Source organism: Wasmannia auropunctata, unplaced genomic scaffold, assembly GCF_000956235.1.
Source record: "Wasmannia auropunctata unplaced genomic scaffold, wasmannia.A_1.0 LD336090.1, whole genome shotgun sequence".
Taxonomy (NCBI): domain Eukaryota; kingdom Metazoa; phylum Arthropoda; class Insecta; order Hymenoptera; family Formicidae; genus Wasmannia; species Wasmannia auropunctata.
In genome coordinates, this window is record NW_012026800.1 from 2,584,142 (window position 1) to 2,607,615 (window position 23,474).

The following is a 23,474-nucleotide window of genomic DNA, read 5'->3' on the forward strand; positions in this document are numbered from 1 at the left end:
CAATCGTGGTCTACATTTGCAAAATGTTAGTGTGTTTCAAAATCAAGATAAAAAATGTTGCAATCGTTCTGTCCATCACTATGTGTATATATATATATATATATATATATATATATATATATATACACACATGTCACATGGAGAAGAAGAGAGAAGGAGAAGGAGAAGAACGAAAACGAGAGAAAGTGGAACTCGTTTCACGCTTGCACGAACATTATTGAGAGAGTAGTTGAAAAACTCGCTTCGACGAAAAATTTCGTTTTTCATTTTTTTTTTATTTTTTATGATAACCGCTCGTGTAACGATTTATTACTACGGAGTTAGTAATAGGCAATTGCACGTTACGACAAAATAAATTGAAAACTGACAGCGTAATAACGAAAAGGAATTTTGAAGGGAGAGGGAATCTCGCGCGGAAAACAGAGTCCCCGAAATGGTTCGAGGTACACCGAGAAGAAGGAACCGTCACCGTGCAGCGCTAACCATCCCGGCTCTTTTCATTAATCGCCGCCTATTTATTTGACTTTGTTAACACCGAGACGGAGATCGCGTCGCGAGTGCCGTGAATCATTCTAATTAACGCCACCGGGGTCCAGGGAGACGACGACGGGCGGATGGCGACGGCGACGACGACGGCGGCGGCGGCGGCGGCGGTCCAACAGACAAAAGCAGCCGTCATCGTACCGTAACGAACGAGCCGGCGCCCTCCGTCAATTACCCGAGACTTAATTCGAGGCGTGACTCCGCTTCTACGATCAGAAATGAAAATTAGCGAGCGTGCGACAGACCGACCGCGCGTCCCGTGGTGCGCTCTCTCTTTCTCTCCCCCCTCCCTCCTCTCTTACTCTCTCTCTCCCTCCCTCTCTCTTTCTCTCCTTCGTCCGCAGGTGAAACGGGAAGTTCGCCGTGAGGTCGCGGCCGGGGCGTTAAAAGGTACCCGTGGGCGCACGCGGGGGCACCATTTTGGGAATGCCGCTCGTCTCCGGAAGCTGTCGCACCAATAAATCAAGAGACATCTGCGACTTCTGCCACACCTTACTGCGAGCACCACCGTCACGTACAGAAGCTCCTCTCTCGCCTGCTTCCTTCCGATTCTCCCGTCTGACTTTCTCGTCCGCCTCTCACCGTCGCCGCGCCCGTGCTCACCCGGACGCTCTTCTACCTCTTTCTCGTTTTCCAACGCCCATTCTCTTTCTCTACCCTTTGCTACCCGCGCCTTGCTCGTTCATCCCCCGCGCGTGGTGCGCGCACCATCCGAGAGAGAGAGAGAGAGAGAGAACTCTCGGTCGTTTTCTTTTCGGAGCGAAGCTAATATTATAGCATACGGCATATTTTCTTACGCGGACGTGAGATAAATGACGATTCCATTGACAGCTCTCGAAAATCACTTTCCAGGAGTGGAGATGTTTAATGAAAAATTTGTTTTCTAAAAATGGAACGAGAACATAACGTTATACCTTTACATTTTTCTAACACTTTTAGCGCTTTTACGATATTGGATTCCGTATTTTACGATATTATTTTTATCTTGCGTATTAAAAATGTATACGAATAGCTTTTTCCGAGAAAAGGACAGTGATCTACACACCATGTGTGTGTATGTGGAAGCATTCTAAAATTAACCATTTGGTTTATATCTGAAATAATTCCATTCGTAAAATTTATGTGAAACACGCATATTGTTGTATATTAATAATATTGCATTTTGTTGTTAATTTATGCGTGTCAATATTTGAACTACGCACACGGTAAAATGAACGTAAGCGTAGCACAGGCGATAACACACATCTGTACAAAGAATAAACGATACATGAGTTAAAATTACGTCCAAAAGATTAATTTGAAAATATAATCCGATCTAATTTGGTTTGTTACAAGATATAAACAGCTATGCGAACGACGGTTTAATTACGATAAAAATAACGTACGATATGTATTGTACAAATATTTAAACGATATTTGGTGATACTATAATAAAATATTTATCGAATAATGATAATTCATTTATGATAACAAAAGCGCGAAAGGAGCGTTAAAAAATATTTAAAATTTTCATATTGCCGGTATTAAAAGTGTTAAAAAAAAAGCTTTATATCGCATTTTGTATTAGTGACTCTCTCCAATCGACCGTTGATCGAATTAATTAATGCCAAATATCATCAATAATTAATTTTTTTGTAAGTTTTAAACAAGTTTAACGTATAGTCCCCCCGATCGATAGTGTAAATTATGTTCAACGATATTATCATGTGCAGGTGTGTGTGTGTGTGTGTGTATGGGAGAAATAAAGTCGCAAATAAAGTCGCTCCGGAGCCGATGCACGTAGCACGCGATATGCCACTAGCGCATAAATTTCGTCTGAAATAAATTCTTTCGCCCCATTATCGGTCGGGTGTTTAAATGGATGCCCGCGATATCGGCGACTAATTGAATTGCACTCGCGTCGCCATCGACTACCGATGTTGCGTCCTCCCCCTCCCCCATCCTCCCGATGTACTTTAGAACGATCAGGCGTGTGCACGCAACACGCGCATAAAGGCAACGTAAAACTGGGCGTTCACGCGTAAAGTAAAAATTTCGCGTAACTTTCGCGCAAAGCCGCCGCATAGTTTGGATGAATCGCCGCGGGCGAGGCAACACACGCAGGCTCCGCGCGCGCGTTGCTACCTCTTCTGCCACAACACCTGCTTGTTTATATATATCCGCGGTGGCTATGGCTTCCGGTAATTAACGGGACGCTTATCCGTCACACACGTGTAAATAATTTAACGTTTTAATGAATGCGCCTTCTACGGAATTTGAATTACGACGCCCGTATGTACACGTGCGACGGATAAAGGTATAAAAATATAAATATGTGTGTATGCTCAAATGTCTGTACGAATTATAAATTTATACGTATACATATATATGATAATGTCGAGTACGGCGTTTCGCGCGTTATATAGAATGAGCCAGGAATACGTGTTCATGCGAAACACGCATTCGCGTGACGATCCGCTTTAGATTTTACGACCATATTCCCGAGAGATTTCTTTCCCGAAAGGACAAGTCAAAAGACTGCCTTCCCCTTTTGCGCGCGGCGGCGGATTTCCGCAGCCCCAATGTCGGTAAAACCGGGTATTTCGATTGATTTGTCAAAATCAATTTGAACCTCGGGGACGTAAAGTGGGTTTTACGGGGGAGAACCGGGAGAAACGGGTACCCGATTTGCAGTTTCTCGCGCGCGGAACACACGTAAACGCGGATGCATCTTCGGACAAGCGTATAACGTTACGTTTCGCTTTAAGAAATCGTATCCTGCTTTCTTGGGCGCGCGTCGTCGCGCGCGTACGGGGAATATGCGTCGTTGGATACATCGAATCGAATCGATAAATTCCAACCAACGTTCGACTCGCGAAAGGCGAGCCGCAATTCAATTACCGTTTGCGATTTTGAGCCAAGTTACCCAGCGTGTCGTACAACAACATTGTTTTACCCCGTAGCGGGTATTCCCGCGATGGATTGACGATCCAAGACGCGCGCGCGTTAATATATCCTGTCGTTATTCATTGATATACGCGATATTAAGTCGCGGTAATAAGGTCGATTGAAAAGGGGAACACACTAAAAAGGGTACCCCACGGGTACAACGACCTTATGAAAGATTGCGGCTCGGAAAAGGAGAGGGGGCGACGTGGTTATACGAAGGAAGGAATATTTTTACACCCATTTTCGGACGTAAGGACAGTGTAGACAGTGCGTGTGATCGCGCGAGTGGAAAAGATGACCCCATCGTTTGGCCGCATAAGTCAATTTCGCAACCATCGTCCGGAACCTGTAACAAATCGCTCGTATCGCCCCGGCCCTTGGTTCGTTTCGACAGCGCCGAGAGGAGGACGAGAGCATGGGGCGCGCGTTTATGGCACGGAAAATCAATCGTCCACTTGCCAGGTTGCTTCCCCCCCCCCCTCGTCCCTCCCTTTTCCGGATTTACGTTCCCCTCACGACGAACGCCCCCATCGTCGCTTTGAATCTGCCCTTACAAATATATATCGTCCGAACGCCCTTAAATGCCACCCTCCCTGGTTACACATACAAGGATGCAATCTATAAACGGAATAAATTATGTACCCTCGATGGGTCTCGTTTCGTTCCGGTGCACAGAAATGAAGCGTCGGCGTAACGTACGGATGAATATAAACGTGAATGCTCTAGATTCACGTAAAATGTTGAAATTAAATGCGACCTCTTGAATTAAAACAAGATTCGAGATTTAAAAAATGGTTTGATTTCGAAATACTATTAGTAAAAGACGTATTTCGAATTAAAAACAAAAAACTGTCCCACTCAGTGACCTAATAACCTGCACTTTGTCATTTTTCCGAATTGAAAAATGTGTAACGAAAAAAACGAATAAAAGAGTCGGTTTGGTATATTTTCCGCGCATTATTTTTGAAGCTTATTCGCCAAGTTAACAAAACTCGACTCGAGATGCACTTGTCACAAACCATACACTATTGACACAAAAAATTTGTCAACACGTCAAATCTGTAAATCATGATCCATCACATGGATTCATAAATCAATGTTACTCACGCGCCGGGTTTATAAATCTGACAACGCTAATCTTTTAAATACATCAACGTGTAGCTCTCCGGAATTAAGTTACAGTTTCGCTTCCGTCGCCATCGACCAGCTGTATGACTGGTGTGTTTGTCGAGGGTACGAAATTATATTCTCGACATCGTTGAGCGCAAATAATACGTACCGAGTGCATCCCAATTCGCATGAATATTAATAGCGTCGTTGAACAGTGAGACACGTGAAAACACACGCGGAAAATAACGCCGGAGGATCGAAAGAAGAGATTCGAATCTATTTCGCGTGACAGCTAGCAACGCGATATTTTGCATCCACTGCGAAAGGTGAAATAAAACCGGCATCGGAGAGATTGCGCGAAATATTATTACCGACACTGCGATGCGCGTATCGATGTATATCATTAACGACATTAAAAACTTGGATATGTTATACACGTTAATGGACACGTTAATTAGACATTTCAGTTGATATTATTAGCTCCGGGAGAATTTTATAATCGCATCGCATCCACACACACACACACACACACGCGCGCGCGCGCGCGCGCACATGCAAACACCACAGAGAGCGGATTTTATGTGACTGATCGCGACACAACAGCGGATAACATATGCAGAAAGTTCCGGGCTTGTCGCCAACTTACGTTTACAATTAATTCAGAGGATTCGTGATATCCGATGTGGTGTAAAAGCGACATGAAGTACGAGCATGTTAGAGCCCGGGCGTACTTCGCAAAACAGCACTTACACGCGACGTCATAATTAAGGCGTAAGAATGGCCGTGTTTCACCGCGAGGAAACATATTTCTTTTTTCAAGCTTTAAAGTATCGCGAGGTTTTTTGAATTTTAAATTAGCAATCAGAGATCGCGATCCCGACGATCGTTTTTTTTTTTTTTTTCGTTGTTGCTGCAACAACACAAACGACGCTCGTTACAATGTATAAAATGTTTCGCCCGGATACAAAATATTTTCTAGGAATAGCGGAGAAATTGAGCTCGCAGTCAGGCGGCATAAAATGATTCTGCATCGCGTGAATTATTCAAGACAATATTCTCTGTAATGCGACGGAACGCATTTCCCGGGACGCGACGGAATTCAGGATTACCGCGGCGGAGAACCGCAAAGAACCGTAAGTCTCTCATGAATCTCTTCGAGTGAGCACACGTCCTATGCTAACAATAAGTTCCGATTTTTCGACCTATCGGCTATCATTGCATAACGCACGCTATTGAATTCGAAATTAACGACATGTGTGCGTCACATTTTGTAGACAAAACGAATTGTCGGAATCGTATTTTAAAAAATTCCCGTCTCCGATCGCGACTGTCGTAATATCCGAGCTGTGGCGTGTCCGAGCAATCTTATCGTTTTTGTCGGGATATCCTACGCGAGCTCACGATAAGCATCATTGAGTCTACAAACAGAAACAAATCCCTTCGTCGATTATTTTCAACGCGTGCACGCACCGGGGAGGGGGGAGGTTGCACCTTACGTCGTGCGTTTTTATCCGGCGGTTTTACAGTCGGGCGGCAAAAGTCAGCGGGCGAGATTCTTCGGGCGAGAGAAAGATTCTCGGAGGAGAGATAGAGAGAAATGTGCTCTCGCATGTGGCAAATATCAAACTTATCTGGAGATGTTTGAACACAGTCCGCGGGAAGTTTGTGCGCGGGATTCGCAAATCTGGTGAAATTCAAATACTACGTTTTGATTACCCATAAAGTTCTTCGCCCGTCATCGCCAGCGCGTACCTCCGCCGCGCGCGCTCGCGCCCGCGAGCATAAAATTCGTCGCGGGGCTCCGGGGGCTGTGCAAAATCGCTTTCTCGGCGGATGCAGTCAAGGATGCCGCTATCGAATGTGGACAGAAACGAAAATTTGTACAAATCTCTATTTTATCACGCCGCCACCGCCGCCGTGCGCCGTCTGCGTATTAGGTATGACGCACGTTTAATTTACCAACGGCGCGCCTCAATTCGCAAATCTCCACGCTATTTTCCCGCAAACGGGGGGAGATTAATTACGCAAATCGAAAACCGTCTGTAAAGTATTATCTCGCTCTCGCAGGGTCTGCTATCGCGGGATGAGAAATGCTAATAAATGCCACTCTCGGCGCCCAAATGGGCGCTGGCAGTGGCTGTTCGCGCAGAGTAAACTACGTTTCAAGGAAAGTTTGGTCAGGATCAGCGGGTGGCAGCGACGACGGGCGGCCCGAATTCCGAATTTTCCTTTCGTTTCGTAATTTATGCCCCGGGGCAAGGCGCATTACGTCGCTCCACGGCGAAAAGGGACGACCCGCGACGGGGCGGGCGAATATTTTTAAAGCACAACTCACTCACGGCTTAGAAATTCTCCCGGTTCACGTAACATCCTCTCCGCACGTCTCTTCGCACTATAGGCGAAGCCTATATTAAAACTTTAACGCCCAGAGAAAGAGAGAGAGAGAGAGAGAGCTGCGAAGACGGACGAGCGCCGGAAGTTACTCATTACCCGTGATAAAGAAAGCCCCGGCTGTATCGCGCCTACGTCATCATCAAACAAGAATATTTCGAAACTTTTCCCCGCGCGCGCCTGCCACGTTGTGAATGCTCGATTGCGTGCGCCATTCCACTGCCGTTTAATTAAAAAGAGATTCGCGGACGGCGGCGGGCGGACGGGTCGTCGAACGCGAGAGAGAGCCACGTGGGCTTTGGGGGTCCCCGATACTCCCGCAGGATTACGGTCATACGCGACGCGACTTGGCAAGCGTGTCTGTCAAAACGCTTTTTTCCACTTTTGTCCCCACGGCCTGGCCACGGATTGCAATTGCCGCGCGACAGCAATACTTCCATACATTCCGCCACTTCATACTCGTCATCTGCTCCCGCACTTTCATTGTATTGTCCGCGTTTCGATTATATCCGTAGGCGGAAAGGTATCTCGCGCGTATCGAAAAAAGTCTGTCGCGCCGGCTACTATTTCGGAGAGAACACAGAAATTACATTCTTCGTGAAAACTTAGCACGCTCCCAGGGAATTTCTATTATTATAATTAAACATCATGTATATAGATAAGATAACGGTTAATATTAAAATTTATTAATTCGTGACGGAATGTTGTATCAGATAAAGGCCTTACCACGAAATATCTGTGCCGGAATTTTGTTTGAAAAATATGAGTAAAATTAAGAAGCTCTATATACGGTATATCTCAAAAATTGATATTAGAAAAATATTTTCGTGAAAAAATGTCGTCCTGGTTACGTTAATATTAATATTTTAACACGTTGTTAACGTCACAGTGCAAAGAAACGTGATAGGTGTAAAGATATGTTGGCATACCGACATCGAGCAAAGAATTCGGTTTGCCGCAAGTCACGTCACATCGCGTGCACTCCTTAATAGATCCATTGTGCGCCCCCGCAGGATCACATCCCATGGAGTTTTACTGCGCGCTATGACTCGCCGATATTTCGCGTTATCCTACATCATCGCACGGAATTAGAGCAAATAGAACGAGAATACGAGCTCTTACGATCGTAAATTAAAACTCGAGCGAAAAGATAACAACATTTAACAAATAAGAATGCTGAATCGATATAAATATATAAACGAAAAATATTTACGTTTGTTTTATATATATTTTTTATTGACTCGAACAAAAAAATTGGTATTCTTCTCCGTGGTATTATTTTGCGCAACTAAATTATCCTTTCCCCACAAGAAGATGTGGGGAAATATCCAATGAAAAATATTGCAACTGCGAAACTGTAACTTTTTAGGTAAATTATATTTGTACCAATATTTTTATTTCCAAAGGTTTTATCATGTTTATCAGTTACAAAATAATATTAAATATAAAACACAATGGAAGCAAAATATTGTATGTACAAACGAAGTACATAAAAAATTAAAGTTGTATTTTTTTTTTTTTAATTATGTCGCTACTAAAATAACATTGGAAATAATTACATAACTGAAAATATCAAAAAATACGTTTGCAATATTTTTCGTTGACGTCGCCGATATTTTTTTGTGTTCTTGATATTAAAATATTTGCAGCGTTCATTATTAAAAGAGAGAAAAAAGTCTGTTATTAAATATATTTCCCCTCCCACATTGATCCCTAAATATCTAATAAACCGATATGGAAAGGATTATCGGAAAATGTATATTCCGTACCAAATAGTATGTGCGATCGATAGAAAAAAATTGATATAACAGTAAGGCTATTATAATTCATGAAACATCACATTTAAATTGGACGACAATTTCTGCGTAGGAAAAGCATCGGACCGTCGCGTCGCGGCGACCGTCTAATTAATCGTCGTTATGAGAAAACCGCTTCGCATAAAAACGCTGAAAATTAATCGATTATGCGCTCTAATCACGATATCGCTTTGAGAGATTGTGCCGACGTGCGAAATTCACGGCGGAGATTTTCTTAATCGGGAATTACTGGATAAGGCGTAACTAATAGTACCGTCCGCGACAGGTTGTCGATAACGACGGCCACCGATGCTTAGCCGAGGGACTTAGCGTTAATTAGCAATCGGGCCACCCTTCCGCGCGCGATGGTCTCGCGCGATAAAAATGCGCGCGGACCATCCGCGCCGTTCGCGCAAAAACCGTAAGACGGGACGCACCGTTATCCTTCCCTCGTCCGGCCGTTACTAAACGGACCCTGAAGACCTCGTTGATACCGGTGTAACGATTTAACGTTACGGTTATCGTTACGATTTCAGGAGAAACCTACTGCTCGTTATAAGAAATGCCGATTTGTACCGCGCTGACTGCGCGCGCGATATAATTTATTTGCTCGCCTCTGTCGTTGGTGTGGAACACGGAATAGAATAGACTTCCGGCCGCGACAAGAGATAATTACGAGTTGACTGTGCATGCCAATTATACGAGACGGCTCTGACCGCTAAGGTTAGCACGGTTCCGCAAATGATAGGGAAACATGCGGGAAATGCGAAGGAATCACGGCATAATTATAGATTTTAAAGGGGTAGCGTACGGGACCCCGCCGCGAGCTTCCGCATCATAAATAATACAACTACTATCGTTGTTCGGCGTCATAAATGAGCCAAGCTTTTATGTTATACCGTAGTTGAGAATGGCCCTTGCGGTAATTATGGAGTTACAGGCCATTATAACGGGTGGAGAGGGGGAGGGGGGAAAAAGGAGACGAGGGAGGATAAGGGGCGGGAGGCAGCACACTGCGATGACGATAATAAATAATACGAGCACACCAGCGAGCGCCGAGCGTCACCTTCGTAACCCCTCCCTCCCTCCGCAAAATTAGATACATACTCCGCATTTGTGCGGGGTATACACTTCATATCGCATAATTAAAACGACGAGAGTTCGTGTAAAATTAACGCGAATGCATTCGCGCGGCGAATTGTCTCGTTTCGCGAAAATCACGTTCGAAGGAATCAGAATATTGTGCGCGCGATCAACGGGAATATATTATTAGTGTACTATTGTTTTTCGATGATGTTACCTATTCGAATTCACGTAGGGGGACTCGAGTGCCGCGGGGGAGGAGGGAGGAGGGTTCCACCGTGTCGCGCGACTCTTCCATATCCGATAAATAAGCATACGCGCACGAAAACGCGCTATTGTTATGTTTATGAAAAAGTTTTATTTATCGTGATGCGCGATCGCGGTAATCTAATAAAAGCGTGTAACTCGGACTGTATGGAAGTACAATTCCAGATATTACGCGCAAACACGGCTGTTCGCAGTAATAAACTGTAATGAACGCAATACGAAATTGCAATTGCACGAAACGATGTGGATCGATATATCCTTAAAATCAAATTCTCCGTAAAAAAAAAAAAATGCCGAAATAAAATTTGTTATTAAAAGCCGGCGTTTCTCCAATTATATTTATGGCAGCCATTTCGAAGATTAGTAATAAAATAGAATTACAGAAAGTGACACAGGGAAGAATCAATTTTGCAATTTTTTGATACTTTTTAGAGATTAAATAAATATATATATATGCTTCAATAATTTTAAGTAAACCGCGGCGCATTCGCAAATTTCGAAACAACCCCGTGGCCTCGATTTGCATCGCAGCCTCGAAACTGTGAGGCAATGGGTCATAAAGACGCACTGATCCTAATTAAACGATAATCCCGAACATAAAGTACGCCCCGGCCGAGGTAACGACTTATACGTACAATAAATCGCGCGGCACGTTACTTCAAAGAAATTACCTTTAGAATTTCGCAAATTACAGTCGAGATAACGACATTATGACCTACAGTTGCGACGGCGCTTTACAAGAGACACACACACACACACACACACACATACACACACACACGAGCACACGGCGAGATTTTAATTATTTTATCACCCAAATATTCACGATGATGAAGGCTACTGAGATGGAAATATGCGCGCCGTAAATTTTGTCAATTACATAGACGAATTGCAATATATGTCGACATTTTATATGCAGCTTTCACAAAAGAATCACGCGCGCGCGCGACGCACAGCGTATATTATACAACTCTTGTTAAAGTATCATTTCGTTAACAATTGTATCTCTGCAAAAAAAAAATGATTAAATTGTAACAATTGCCTCGGAAAAAAAAAAGTTATTTGCACTCGTACTTTTCGTTTTAACGCGCGGAAACGAAGTATTTCCTAACGCGCTCTAATTTCTTGAACGTTGATTGACCCAGAATTAGAAAAACCATCGAAACTATCGAATGTACCACGGCATTCCATTGCTCGAATCGTTTGCGCGGGTAACGTACCACGATGCAGAACAGACCCGGTATTTGTCGACGTTCTGCGGGATAACGGATACGTTCGCGTATTTACGTAGAATCCCCCCCCCCCCTCCCCCGTGAATTTGTATGCGTGAGGCACTCAGCAGGCACATTTACTATAACACATCCAAATGCCAATAGAAATTCAAGGATTTCGGAGCTACCTCGGAGTGTAATTCGATTACATGCATCAAAATATGCGGTCGCCACGTGTAGAATTCGGAAAGTAACGTGGAAGCTTGCAGTAATCAAATTCCTGAGAAATATTTGATAACGTAGTAACGCGAATTATTAGCCGCGGAAATAAATTTTAGTTGCACGAAATGGAATACGATGAAAAGAACTTCCAATCTGCGTATTTTACTCCGACTGAGTCGGAGTTCAAACAATTTAACCTGTATATGTATAGATAAAATAATTTCAAAATAAAAATACTATAGATTTCTAGAAAATCACAGAAAGATTAACAAATGGCGAAAGAAATAACGGAGAAATAAAGTCGCACGTCGATCATATCGAACGTGTTACGTTAGTTGCGTTAATAATAAAGTGCTCAACGTGAATAAAATCGTAAAGGAGATACGTTATCGCTTCGCAGAATGTAGACGTACAATTACGCGTGGATATGAAAATCGACGCAGGGTTCATCCATTTCGATCGCAAGTCATTACGTCACGATGCATTATCTTACGAAAGCAACCTCTCCCGAGTTCGCGATCGTTCACGGCCACTTCCCGGACGATCCGCTTCGCGCATCTGCTCTTCAGAGATTCCGCCGCCGTCGTCGTATTACCCGTATTATCGTCTCTTCCAACTCGCGCCAATATCTCGTTGTCGTCGATTTTGCGGGACATTCTCGGCCCCGGAGAGTCTCTTCGCCGAAAGGTCTTCCCTCTGCACGCGCGGAAGTCACGACATCGCGCCGCGCCGCCGCCGCCGCCGTCTCGCCTATTTCTCTACGTGCGCCAGAAGGATGGCGCGGCGCCTAATCGTCCTCGAGAAATTCAATTTCGACGATGCCGATGGCCGGCCTAACTCCGAAAGACGCATCGGTATCCAGGCCAAAGACCTAACCTACCGCAGCCCTCTCTCGCTTCGTATACTTCGCTTCGACCGAAACTGCCAGGCCACGGCACGACGACGATCGATATGCCCCGCGTTCCGAGAAGCTCTCCTTCTTCCGCGCGCGCGAGTTCAAGAATCTCAAAACTTTCACATCGATTTTCCCTCGATCGCGATAACGTGTCAGGCAGTCGTCACGATCCTGACCCAGGGTATACGACACCTTCGTGCCGGGGATTAATTGCGCTCCGCGATAATTGTGCTCGGGCCGCAATCCGGCCGTGTCACACTTTGGAGGGATATCGACCTTGCAATACGCGGAAAGCCGAAAAATTATATTCGCACGCAACTTAATCAAGCCATAAATTTTCCCGCCTAACAGGAAACGTTTCCATTATTACAAAGCTCGAGATAAAAATGGAATTTCGTGCGAAAAAGTTACAGTTTTAAGATATTTCTCGCGCACGTCAGCGTTGCAGCGTTTTCCCACCATTAATTCGAATTCCTAATCAAAGCACTTTGAGAACTTGATCCCATTTTTTATTTCAAATACTTTTGTTTATCTTTAGCAAATCCCAAAAAAAAAGTCGGACAGCCACGATTCCGATATATAGCTAGAAATATTTAAACAATTTCCACAGCGCGACAAAAGATCATAAAAAATCGAATGCTCTATATATTCTAAAAAAATGCAGATTGTACAGTCAGCGACAGAAGTCTGGTAAGACGCCACGATAATGACATTTAATAACATCGAAGGGTGAAAATAATTTCGCTCACCCGCGGTAGTCCGAGGTAAACGCACACATCTCGACGTGCGTTTGTGGCGCTGTGGATTATAGACGCCTTACGTAAAGTGCGAACTCGCGGCGGCCGGCTTATTTACGCGCCGGGGCGCTAACTGCTGAGTATACGAAACGTCTTTTGCATTTTCAATGAAGTTGTCGGGTGCAACGCCTACGGAACGCCGACGGGCCCGAGTGAGAACAACGACAGCGGGACAAATTATTCTAACGCACGCCACGTCCGCGCCCTAGACGCGCGCGGTTATAGTCGCGAAAATTGCAGAGACGACGATACACGCAATCAATATAAACGCGCCTGAGTTACACGCACCTAACGACCGCCGCGCGGCCGAAAATTTAACACGACGATATTTATCTTTTTCGTCATTCTCTCCCTCTCCCATCCTTTCACTCGTACATGCACGCGCGCGCGGTTTGCAAACTCTCGTTACCGAAATACAACATTTATTTCACCGCGCGGGATTGCGGCTAATTGCGAAATTAGTTTCGGATTTTCATACACCGGGCACTACCGTCATCCAGTTTGTTCCAACGACCCAAAAGCCCAATTCATGACAAAATAAATTTATTCCGTGGCCGAATCCGCGCCACCGGTAGGTACATATTCCGCTCGTCTAATTTCTGTCACTGACGAATTCCATTAACCGCTTTGAAACATTTAGAACGACCGAATTCTCGGACAAGGATCTTCCGGACGGAAAATCGATACCGCTGATTTCCATGGCCGACGGGGAGCAGTATAGCACCCTCATCCCCGGGATCGTGATCGACTTCGGTTTCCGTGCCGTCGTGCTCTTAACCAGCCAGCGGGACAGCGGTTACGCGACAGTAAATTCTTGCGTGGTTCGAGAATACGTAATTGGCCAATACACAAGGAAGGAACAGGGTCGAAAGGGAGTTTGAGGGACAGAGAGAGATAGAGAGAGGAGAAAACAAAGAGAGAGGGAAGACAGACAGAGAGAGAGAGAGAGAGAGAGAGAGAGAGAGAGGAGGAAGGAAGAGAAGGAGGAAGGGAAAGGGAGAAAGAGAGGTATATAGAAATATGGATGGCGGGCTTCCCGACAAGGCGGTAATGCTGGACCGTAGCAAATGTAGCCGTTAATTGCAATTCCCATTTACACGAAAGTCGGATGTACGGATACGGCGCGTGTATGTAGGAGCGTGTAACGCGCGCTCGCACGTGACTATACCGTGAGGATGCGATACACGTTACACGGGCGGCGGCGGCGCACGTGTAACGGGTGTGTACGTACTTATACACGTAGGTACACCACATACCTTAGGTCTAATTCGCACGGGGGCGCGGTATACAGCGCGCTATCTCTTCCGTGCTACGACCTTTCTTCCGCGCTCACGGTTCATTTATCCCGTATTCCCGCTGCCGCTTGCCGAATCGCGGGCGTTACATTTCGGTGCGGGACTCGCTTTTACACTCGCGCGCGCGCGTGATATTCCGCCCTCCCGTATAAGTGTTCATTAAAGTCGACGGTTATTCCGTAGAAACGTTAACGCCGACGAAGCGGCGGCGACAGCGACGGCGACGGCGACGGTGGATTTATACGGAAACCCGGAAGGATGTTAGGTTCCCGACGACGACGGTGGCGTATAGCCCGGGCGCGGTTTCCGCGTGCGTCCCGACGATTTGACACGCATTAATTAATGGTCCCGGCCCGCTATCTGGGTTACGCGTTGATTCATAATTAATCTAAAGCACGACGATAACGTAGCATTTAATATTCGCATACGTCGGACGGTGGTGCACACGAACGCGCGGATGAAAAATGTGCACCGCATCGATGGAGCGGCGCGTAGCGTCGTGTGTTGCGTCATTACGATATCGAACGAAAAATCATCATCAATCCGCGTATCGTCGCGCAGCACACTTTCTGCCCTGTCGAACACGATGACGTTCTACACGCCCCCCGATCAGTCAGTAACGTCGGCGGGATCACGTCGCGCGACGCGACGCGATGCTGTATAAGTTATAATGTCGCTCGCTCGCGCGTCGCCGTGTTACCAGCCACGATACACGATATTTCGTTTCATCTTCCCGGTGTTGTGAGAATAGCAGCCTCGGTGGCTAGCTCCACTCGTACCATCGGCAAGGAGATACAAATTGAAAAATGTGAACCCGACTCCCCGCCCGGTTGCCGAGCTTGAAAACGCAGCCCGCACGGCGGCGGCGTCTTCTTCCGCGAAGTAACATCCACTTTTACTCCGGGCTCTCCTTTATGCGTTCCGCTACCTGGGCAAAACCCGGAGGAAGCGAAATAGAACATTGTAAAATTCTCCGAACGACCCCTGCACCGATTGCGGGATTTAAACGACTATATACCTCGCTCCGCCGCGAGGACCTTACCGACTTTCCTTCGAGACCTTCCGCCGTTCTCCAAGCTATATTTCTCATTAACGACACGCAAAACATCGAGAGCTCCCTCCATTCTTTCCGCGAGTGCACCTCCCGCGCGCGTGCTCTCCGATCGATATTAATTCCCGGATATCTCTTCAAAACGATATACGCCGAGAGGTACTTTCGCGCTTACGCCGAACGTGTTAATGAAAACTAAATATGTGTGTCTATTATCTCGTCTGCTTCTGGTAGTACGGAATTAATTCAGAGATAATACGGTCTTATCGTACTCGACGGCCCTCGCAAAAAAATCCACAAGTTTATAAGGCTTGTAAAAAGAAAGCGGATATATACGTGAAAGTACGAAGCGAAATTATACGAAAAATAATGAAGACAAATTAGTCAGTTTAGATATACGGCAATACGTAAATACGATAATGGCATGAAGTTTATAAATGATATCCATGGCAGATTGATGGGACAGATTAATGGTTAAATATGACAATATGTAGATACATTAATGACATAAAGTTTATGAATATTATCCCTGGCAGATTGATGGAACGGTGTGGGGTATCCCGGTGTCACAGTTCGTTATTCCAACAGCTCGTATTAATCCAAAAAGTCGAGACGATTCGCCGAAGAGAAAGAGAGACAGAAAGAGAGAGAGTAAATGCCGTATAATTCTTTTATTTTTTCGCCAAACGAGATATTCGCGAATTTTCATTATCATTAAAACCGCACGTACGTTAAGAATTCAGACCATATATTTCCGCGTATTTGCGTTAGCGCGGAAAGTCCATCGCGAACGTTAATTAACGTTTTCACAATTTCCCCGCTATGAGTTTGCACCGGTCAACCCGGAAAGCCTTGCACAATCGAACTTTTGTAACGAGGCTTTCGATTTTCTACTAACGCTTGCTTTGTCGGCCGGGCCCGGCTCCAATTTTTTTCCATTTCCATTTGTTTGCAACTTTACACGTATTATTACCCGCATACACAAATTCAAATATGCACAATGTTGATGCACAGCCCCCTTCGCTATGCCGAGAAAAACGATCGATATAACATTTATAGCCTCTGTGCAGCGACCGGCGAGGAGAGTCAATGGCAGCATTTCTCCGCGAGAGACTATATTTACGAGCGGCGATCGAAAGGTTGAAGTAATTTTGATGTCACGTCTCTCGCGCGCGCACGGCGCTGAATAGCCGGAGACGCTGTGTTTACCGGAAGTCTCTATAGTCTCTCGCGCACTTTCTTAGTCGCAAAGAGAGTCGCTATTTTCCTTACACTGCACACTAAAAATAAATTGTAATTCCCTCTCCGCGATGTCGATAATTTATTTTTACGATCATATTTTTACGTTCGTAGTATACAAGTTTATAAGTATTATATAAGTTTAATGAAGATCGTGTCGTATGAACGACCTAGGAATCTTCCGGCTTATCGAGCCAAGTATCCGACAACAGCGTTGTACCCGAAATCCTCGAGTTATCTAGGTAACCGGACGTGTACTCACCGTAAAGTCCACCCGCCATGGCAGCCTTGAAGACGACCCATATGAGATAAGCATAGATTATCCGCCCGCCCTTCCACGCGTTCATGATGCCCATGGCTTTTATCGGTGTCCCTTTTGGAACCACTTCGACCCCAATCTAACTCAATTGACGTTGATTAAAACCGCTCACGCACTCTCTCTCGACTCCGTACTCCTCCTCCCCCTCCTCCTTTTCCACCACTCTCACTCTTCCCCCCCTCGTCCTGCTCACACACGAATCGTTTCAGGTGCCTAAATGCGAGTGTCACCGTACCGACGAATTCGTACGGACTTCCGGTAGTCGAGTCCGATTCGAAATGAGTATCCCACGCCGCACATATCTCCCTCGGTCTATGTCGTCGTCTATTTCTCTCTCTCACTCTCTGTTAGTCGAGGATCAGATCCTCGTCCGTGCGAACGGCGAACCGGTCCACAGCAGCGCGAATTTTACCGTATACCGTGACAGGGCGCGATACCGGCGTATATACAGGAAGTTTCGTTACACTTACGATCGGACGTGTAACGACAAGCGTCGGAGGGCACGAGACCGCGAGCACGCGATCCACCACTCGTGTATATACCTGTGTATATATATTCGCGCACTGCTTGAGAGAATGAGAATGAGCAGGCGCGCGCGCGCGCGATATAAACGAAACCCGACGAGGGAGGAGTTACGAACAAGCGCGATATAACAGAGCCGACACTTTTCACATTCACTGGGAGTCTGTATGTGCGCGCCGTGTTTACGGGCGCACGAATGCATACACGTCTAAGAGCGCGCACGGTTTCGCGCCAATCTCATTTTATTAAATTAGTTGTAATTGTTTGTGTGTTTTTTTTTAAGCGTTCGCGTGGATTTTTATAGATTAGCCTCTTCCTCCGCCGTATCCCAGATTCCTTCCTTTTTTTTTCGCTCTCGCCCTTGGGCTCACATACGCGGCTCGATCTCACGGAAGTAAGAGCGCTCGTTTCTTCTGATCGATTCGCGAGCTAAACCAGATTGTCGGGACGTACACTGATACGCGAACGGGCAATATCCGCGATATCGCGCGGAATCCGTAACCTAATGTAGCGATCGGAGATTGGATGTGCGCCATTGACGATGTACGCTGTTGCGACCGCTTCGTGCGACGCACGATCGTCTCAATTATTATAAATGAATTGTGAGAGATAGGGAGGGAGAAAGAGAGAGAGAGAGAGCGCGCGCGAGATGCAACCCGTCTTTGCGCGCGCGGTGGGGCTTCCTTTCGGGGTCCCTCAACCACGTCGTTCCGCCTCGCGTAATCGCGCGGTGGAATCAGCCCTCGGCGAGGAAGATTCCTCGGTATCGTTCAACGGAGCGGAACTAACGGCCGAACTTTCGCCGACGTTACGTCCGAAGGCATCACTCATAGGTAAAATCTTGCACCGTCTCTTCCACGGATGCACTGCGAAAATCCCGGAGCGAACTAACACTGCCAATTTTCCGGCCAGGCTGGCCCCGAAGTCTCTCCTCCCGTCTCCCCTCGACTTAGGAAACCAAACACAAGGAACTTTTCTTCCGTCACTCGCAAAAATTCGCCGAAATTTGCGCTCCCGGAGAGAGAGAGAAAGAGAGACGGTCCAGCGTTTCCTTCGAAAACGTTCACGACATCTCGCTGGATGTGACGTTCTTTCTCGTGTCCTCGCGCTCTCGACTCACAGAATTCACCGAGTCCCGCAGATGTCTCCTCCTCACGATCTCATTTCTCGTTTTGTTCCGAAACCGAAAAAAGCCGGCGATGCTTAGTCGCCGTTGACCTCTCCCGGAAATCAACGCGAAAGCCCTTGAATCTGACGTCGGCCTTCTTCTACATGACTGCCGAATCTCGATGTTCCCTCGCTTCAAGACGACCTTTATTCACGTTATCTCTAACCATTTGGAAAAAAAGTTTCGCCAGAGTCACGCCGGAGTTTCCCTTCGCGCCACGTGTTTCTCGCTCCTTTGTATCCCCGATCTACAGTTTTAGCGAAACACATTTACACATCGATCGTCCGCGCGCTGCACCTGGGCATACGTCCGTCCGGTAATCGCGCCGGAGTGACCACTGACTGATCGCGAGTAAATCGGACCTCTCGCCGCGTTCCCTTCTTCGCGCTCTTCGAAATCCGGACGGTGCTCCACCAGCTCGCGGCGCGAGCAACATCCAAAGTTCGATCGCGCGGGCGAGCGCCTCTCGATATCGCGCGCGCTGATATCCGCGGTGGTTTTAAACACACGTGCCAAATCACGATGGATTACGGACGTGTCGCGTGTATCACTGTAAAAGTAAAGACCGAAACTAGTAGCCGGCGCGGAAAGTGGACTCGCGGGTTCGATTATACGGATAAGAGGAGAGCGAGTGCCAGGAGGACGCCAGTAGGAAAGAAGACGCGAGGGGGAGGGGGGGGAAGAGGAGCGAGATAGAGAGAGAGAGAAAGGAAAGAAGACGAACGGGACGGAGCGCGCGAGAGGCGGGAGAGACTGGGGGATACACACATCCAGGGCTGGTCGTCGAACCGGTTTCCTTCTAGAGATCGCAACTGGCCAATTGGAAATACCACTGACAACGAGTCCGTCGGCCGAGCCGTTTTACGATCTCGCCGATCGCCGCGCGCGCGGCCGGAGATCCAGATAAAACACGCGACCGCCCCGCGCGTCGCGCGCTGGACCGAGCCGAGCCGAGCCTCGCACACGAGATCCCGACGGGCGTCGATCGCGCGTCGAGAACCTGCTGCCGGCCGGTATCGCTAATGCGCCCAGCGAGAGCTGAAGGAATTTCCACGATGAATCGAGAACGAGTGCACGCCGTTGACGTCGAGAACGAGAATGTTACAGATTCCTTTGCCGCCCGAGCTCGTTAGACCAGAACTCCGTGGATTTTAATAGACGACCCAGCGAGAGGGGAAATATTTCTTACGAGTTGCTCTTAGCACTTTAAGTTTGAAAAAAAAAAACTATGCAATATGACTCGCTTTTTATTCAATCATATTTTATAGTGTAATTATTTATGAATTTAAAAAAAATCACAAAAGTACTTCAAAAGCGGGAGAGATCTTATACAAAATGCAACGATTTCTTTATTCTTTCAGAACGCAATAACCGAATTCTGCTCGCTGGTCCGTCGAAACTGCCACTCACGAGGCCGGCTGCGCGATTTTTCAACGTTCGACACGATCCAGAACTCGCGCGCGGATTTCGCGCATTTATTTTTACTTCCACTCCGGCGAGCGACGGTGTATGTACGTGCGGGCGCGCGCGGGTATGCACAGAAGTGTTGCGCTGCGTCCGACCGCGATTAACGATTGTTGCATAAGCAGGTTATAATACGTGGTATTACTGATACCGCGGTGGCAAGTATCGTTGGCTGATTAATAAACACGGCTCGCAGGAAAAAAAAGACAATTATTAATTTACCGTGCCCACGGGAAGACGGCGAAAAAAACCAATTACGTTCCGCTGAATTTTTCCTTCCGCCACCGGGATACACGTATCCGGTCTGATAAAATAAATTAATCGGCCGCGCGCGCGAGCTTTTTGCGCTGTCGGAGGAAGAAAGGAATGAACCGTCGTCGCGCTCGGTTCATTCGCGCGAAGCTCGAGTCGTAGACGAGCCTCAAGTCATAACCGACCAAGTCGATATATAAGAGGGACTACTCTCGGCAACTCCTCCGGTTCTTACGCGCGAGAGGTACGAGGCAATGAGCGGCGATGCACAATACGCAACAAGAACGGTAATCCGACTAACTTTTAAGCGACACTCCGCTCTTTTACTCCAAATGGGACCTAAACAATTACGCCCCGCGGGAACTTCTTAATGAAAGGCAGAAGAGGTGGGGAAACGCACGGGGAGAACTATTGAAATACAAACGTCGATTAAGCAATGGGACTATTTAAGTGCATTTCGCTCTCGACCTACATCGATCAAGATCAAGAGGGAACCGGCCCGGTTCGACTCGACCATCAATGAACGTACTCTCAGCATAAATTCCCTTCATCTTCGATTCGTACGTTTATTCTCAGCCATTGTCCGGCCATCGGGACGTTGAGGTGCGAGGAGAAAACGATAAAAGCATTGAGAAATGAAAAATGTAAGCGTGCGATCCTCGGGACGGGAGGCTATCGTATTCCTTCCGGACGACGGCAATCGACGTAATTCTCCGCGCTCGAGGGAGACGCGCGGCATTGACGTCCCGTAATCGTCACAGTGATAAGAAGCATCTTATCATGGCGTCATGTATCTCTCATATTTTTCCCCGAATTTACTGTTCCCCCACATGATATCCCCTATGTGGATACTCCGATCTCTCTCTGCAGCGGCGGCAGTTCTCTCGTCGCACTGGACCCTATATATATATATATAAGCCGGCCGTGTGTGTCGCGCCGCTCGGTCGGAACGCTGACGGACGGACGGACGCGCGAGATCGGCAGAAGGTGAGAGGACACGAAGGACGCCGCGACGCTGCGCGTCCCGCAGAATCACGATCCGCACTGGTACGCCATCGAGCGTTAGAGAAACTTCAGCAACCCTCCGACATCCCGGCTCCCCACTCTTTCACTCACCAACCGAGCCGTATACACGTGCGGGAGTACGCGCCTGTGTGTATGTCCGTGTACGTGTGTGAGTAAATACGTGTACACGCTTCGAGCGTGTGCGTGTGCCCCATCCGCTCGTGTCCTCGTGCGTGTGTACGAGCGGCAAGAATACCCACACCAACGTGGACGCCATTCCAACCACGGGTTCTCCAGCGACGGACTTCGCGCGCGCACACAGGGTTGGTCGGGGGTGTACGATCGGGTGCGCGAGCGCACCAGGGGCTAGCCCTCCCTTCCTCCGTCACCCTACCCTCCTCCGCCGCCACCACCATCACCATCACCACCACCACCACCACCATCACCACCACCACCAGCACCAGCACCACTACTGGCACATCGACACGCTTTCCGTCTTTCTCTCAAGCCCGAACGAGCTGCGCGCGACCGTCCCTCTTGCGCCGCGGTGTTTTCTCCCTGATATCCCTCTCCATCCCTCACTCTTTTCCTTCCTTTTTTGTTCTTCTCGGGGAGAAGGACCTGTGTGTGCCACATGACAATTTCGGATGAAAACATCGTCGAGTGGCTACTAAACCCGTTCAGCGGTGGAGGGAGGGAGGGGGAGGAGGGGATTTGGCAAGTAGCGGAGACCCGCTATCGTCGGTAACAAGCGCGCAAACATCCCCAGGTTGAAAAGGCGACTCTAAACGACGTAGCTTTCCGGATATTTGAAATCGGGGGAGGAAGAGCTGTCTCCTCGATTTAGCCGGGTGGCGAGAAGTCAGTGAGCGACGACACCGGCCCGCACCGGTCGGCGGTGGTCGCCGGTATTCCGCGGCTGATTATCTACCGATGAGAATAAACGGGGGCGACAGTGATAAATTGATAATGACGCGTCGACTCTTGAAGCGCGGTGTGCTGCACGAGCCATGTATCCCGTGAGGTCGGGAATTACGCGGGCAAGACTTTACATCCGAGCGGAATAACAAGCGCAATAACGATAATAATAAATCAAATTTATCGCGCGACAAAGGCGAAGAATTTGTTAACTGGTGAGACAAAAAGCGAGGGAGAGCTAGAAAGAGAGAGAAAGGAAACGAGGGACGGCGGGGCGCGGGGGAAGGGGGGAGGGGAGGAGGAGGAGGAAGAAACGTAGGGGAATAAATCGTTCTCTCGCGGAACATAGCAGCGGGCCTGGCTAACCGGTTACGATACGGGAAGCGCAGGATGTGCGCCGTGGTCGCGCATGCTGCTGGCACGGCGAATAAAACGAGAATAATTCGAGCGCTATTGGATAACGTATCGCGACGCCGAGCTAGCTGGAGAACGAAGTGCGCGTATAGCCGCGCGCGTTCCGTAGCGCGCGAGCCACATACCTATATAGCTGGAAATTGGAACTCCGGCTCGTCCACGGGAGTCGGAGCGAGGTCACGCTAGGGCCACCTAATCCAATGTTTTACAGGTTTACTGATTGCGGTGGAGTGCTGTACGACGCGGCCCTCGAAAGAGAGAGAGAGAGAGAGAGAGAGAAAGAGACGGTCGGACCGTCCCGACCCTTTTCGACCTCCCTTCGGTCCCGTCCCGTTTTCATTCATCCACCTCGCGACATCCTACACCTGTATCATCCTCTCCCTTCCCCACCCCTACCCCTCCTCTCTCCATCTTCATCGCTCTGTTTCGCGCGCGGACGCTGTCCTAATTCTTCGACAAATAAACGCATCATTGGGCAGCCGTAGATTTACCAATCAAACCGGTGCCTGCTTCTATACAGGACAGCGGAAACCCGCCGCGCGGAAGTCGTGCGGAAGCTCACACACACGATTCGGAATAGCAAT

The 23,474-nt window shown here is 47.6% G+C and overlaps 1 protein-coding gene across 6 annotated transcripts in view; it reads right to left on the reverse strand.

Annotated features, from left to right (window-relative positions):
• Positions 1 to 23,474, reverse strand: part of LOC105447892 (tyrosine-protein phosphatase 99A) — a 279,292-nt gene that overhangs the window by 247,902 nt on the left and 7,916 nt on the right. For 3 of the 6 annotated variants that reach the window (XM_011686166.1, XM_011686168.1, XM_011686162.1), the window contains exons 1-2: positions 21,026 to 21,593; positions 17,091 to 19,387 (exon numbers count right to left, since the gene is read on the reverse strand). The exons of 1 other annotated variant lie outside the window; for it this stretch is intronic. In XM_011686166.1, coding sequence (XP_011684468.1) covers positions 17,091 to 17,184 — 94 coding nt within the window. In that variant the 5' untranslated portion in view covers positions 17,185 to 19,387; positions 21,026 to 21,593. Of the gene's footprint in view, positions 1 to 17,090; positions 19,388 to 21,025; positions 21,594 to 23,474 lie in introns of those variants that run through there. 2 more of the 6 variants (XM_011686165.1, XM_011686164.1) reach the window with 2 other exon arrangements.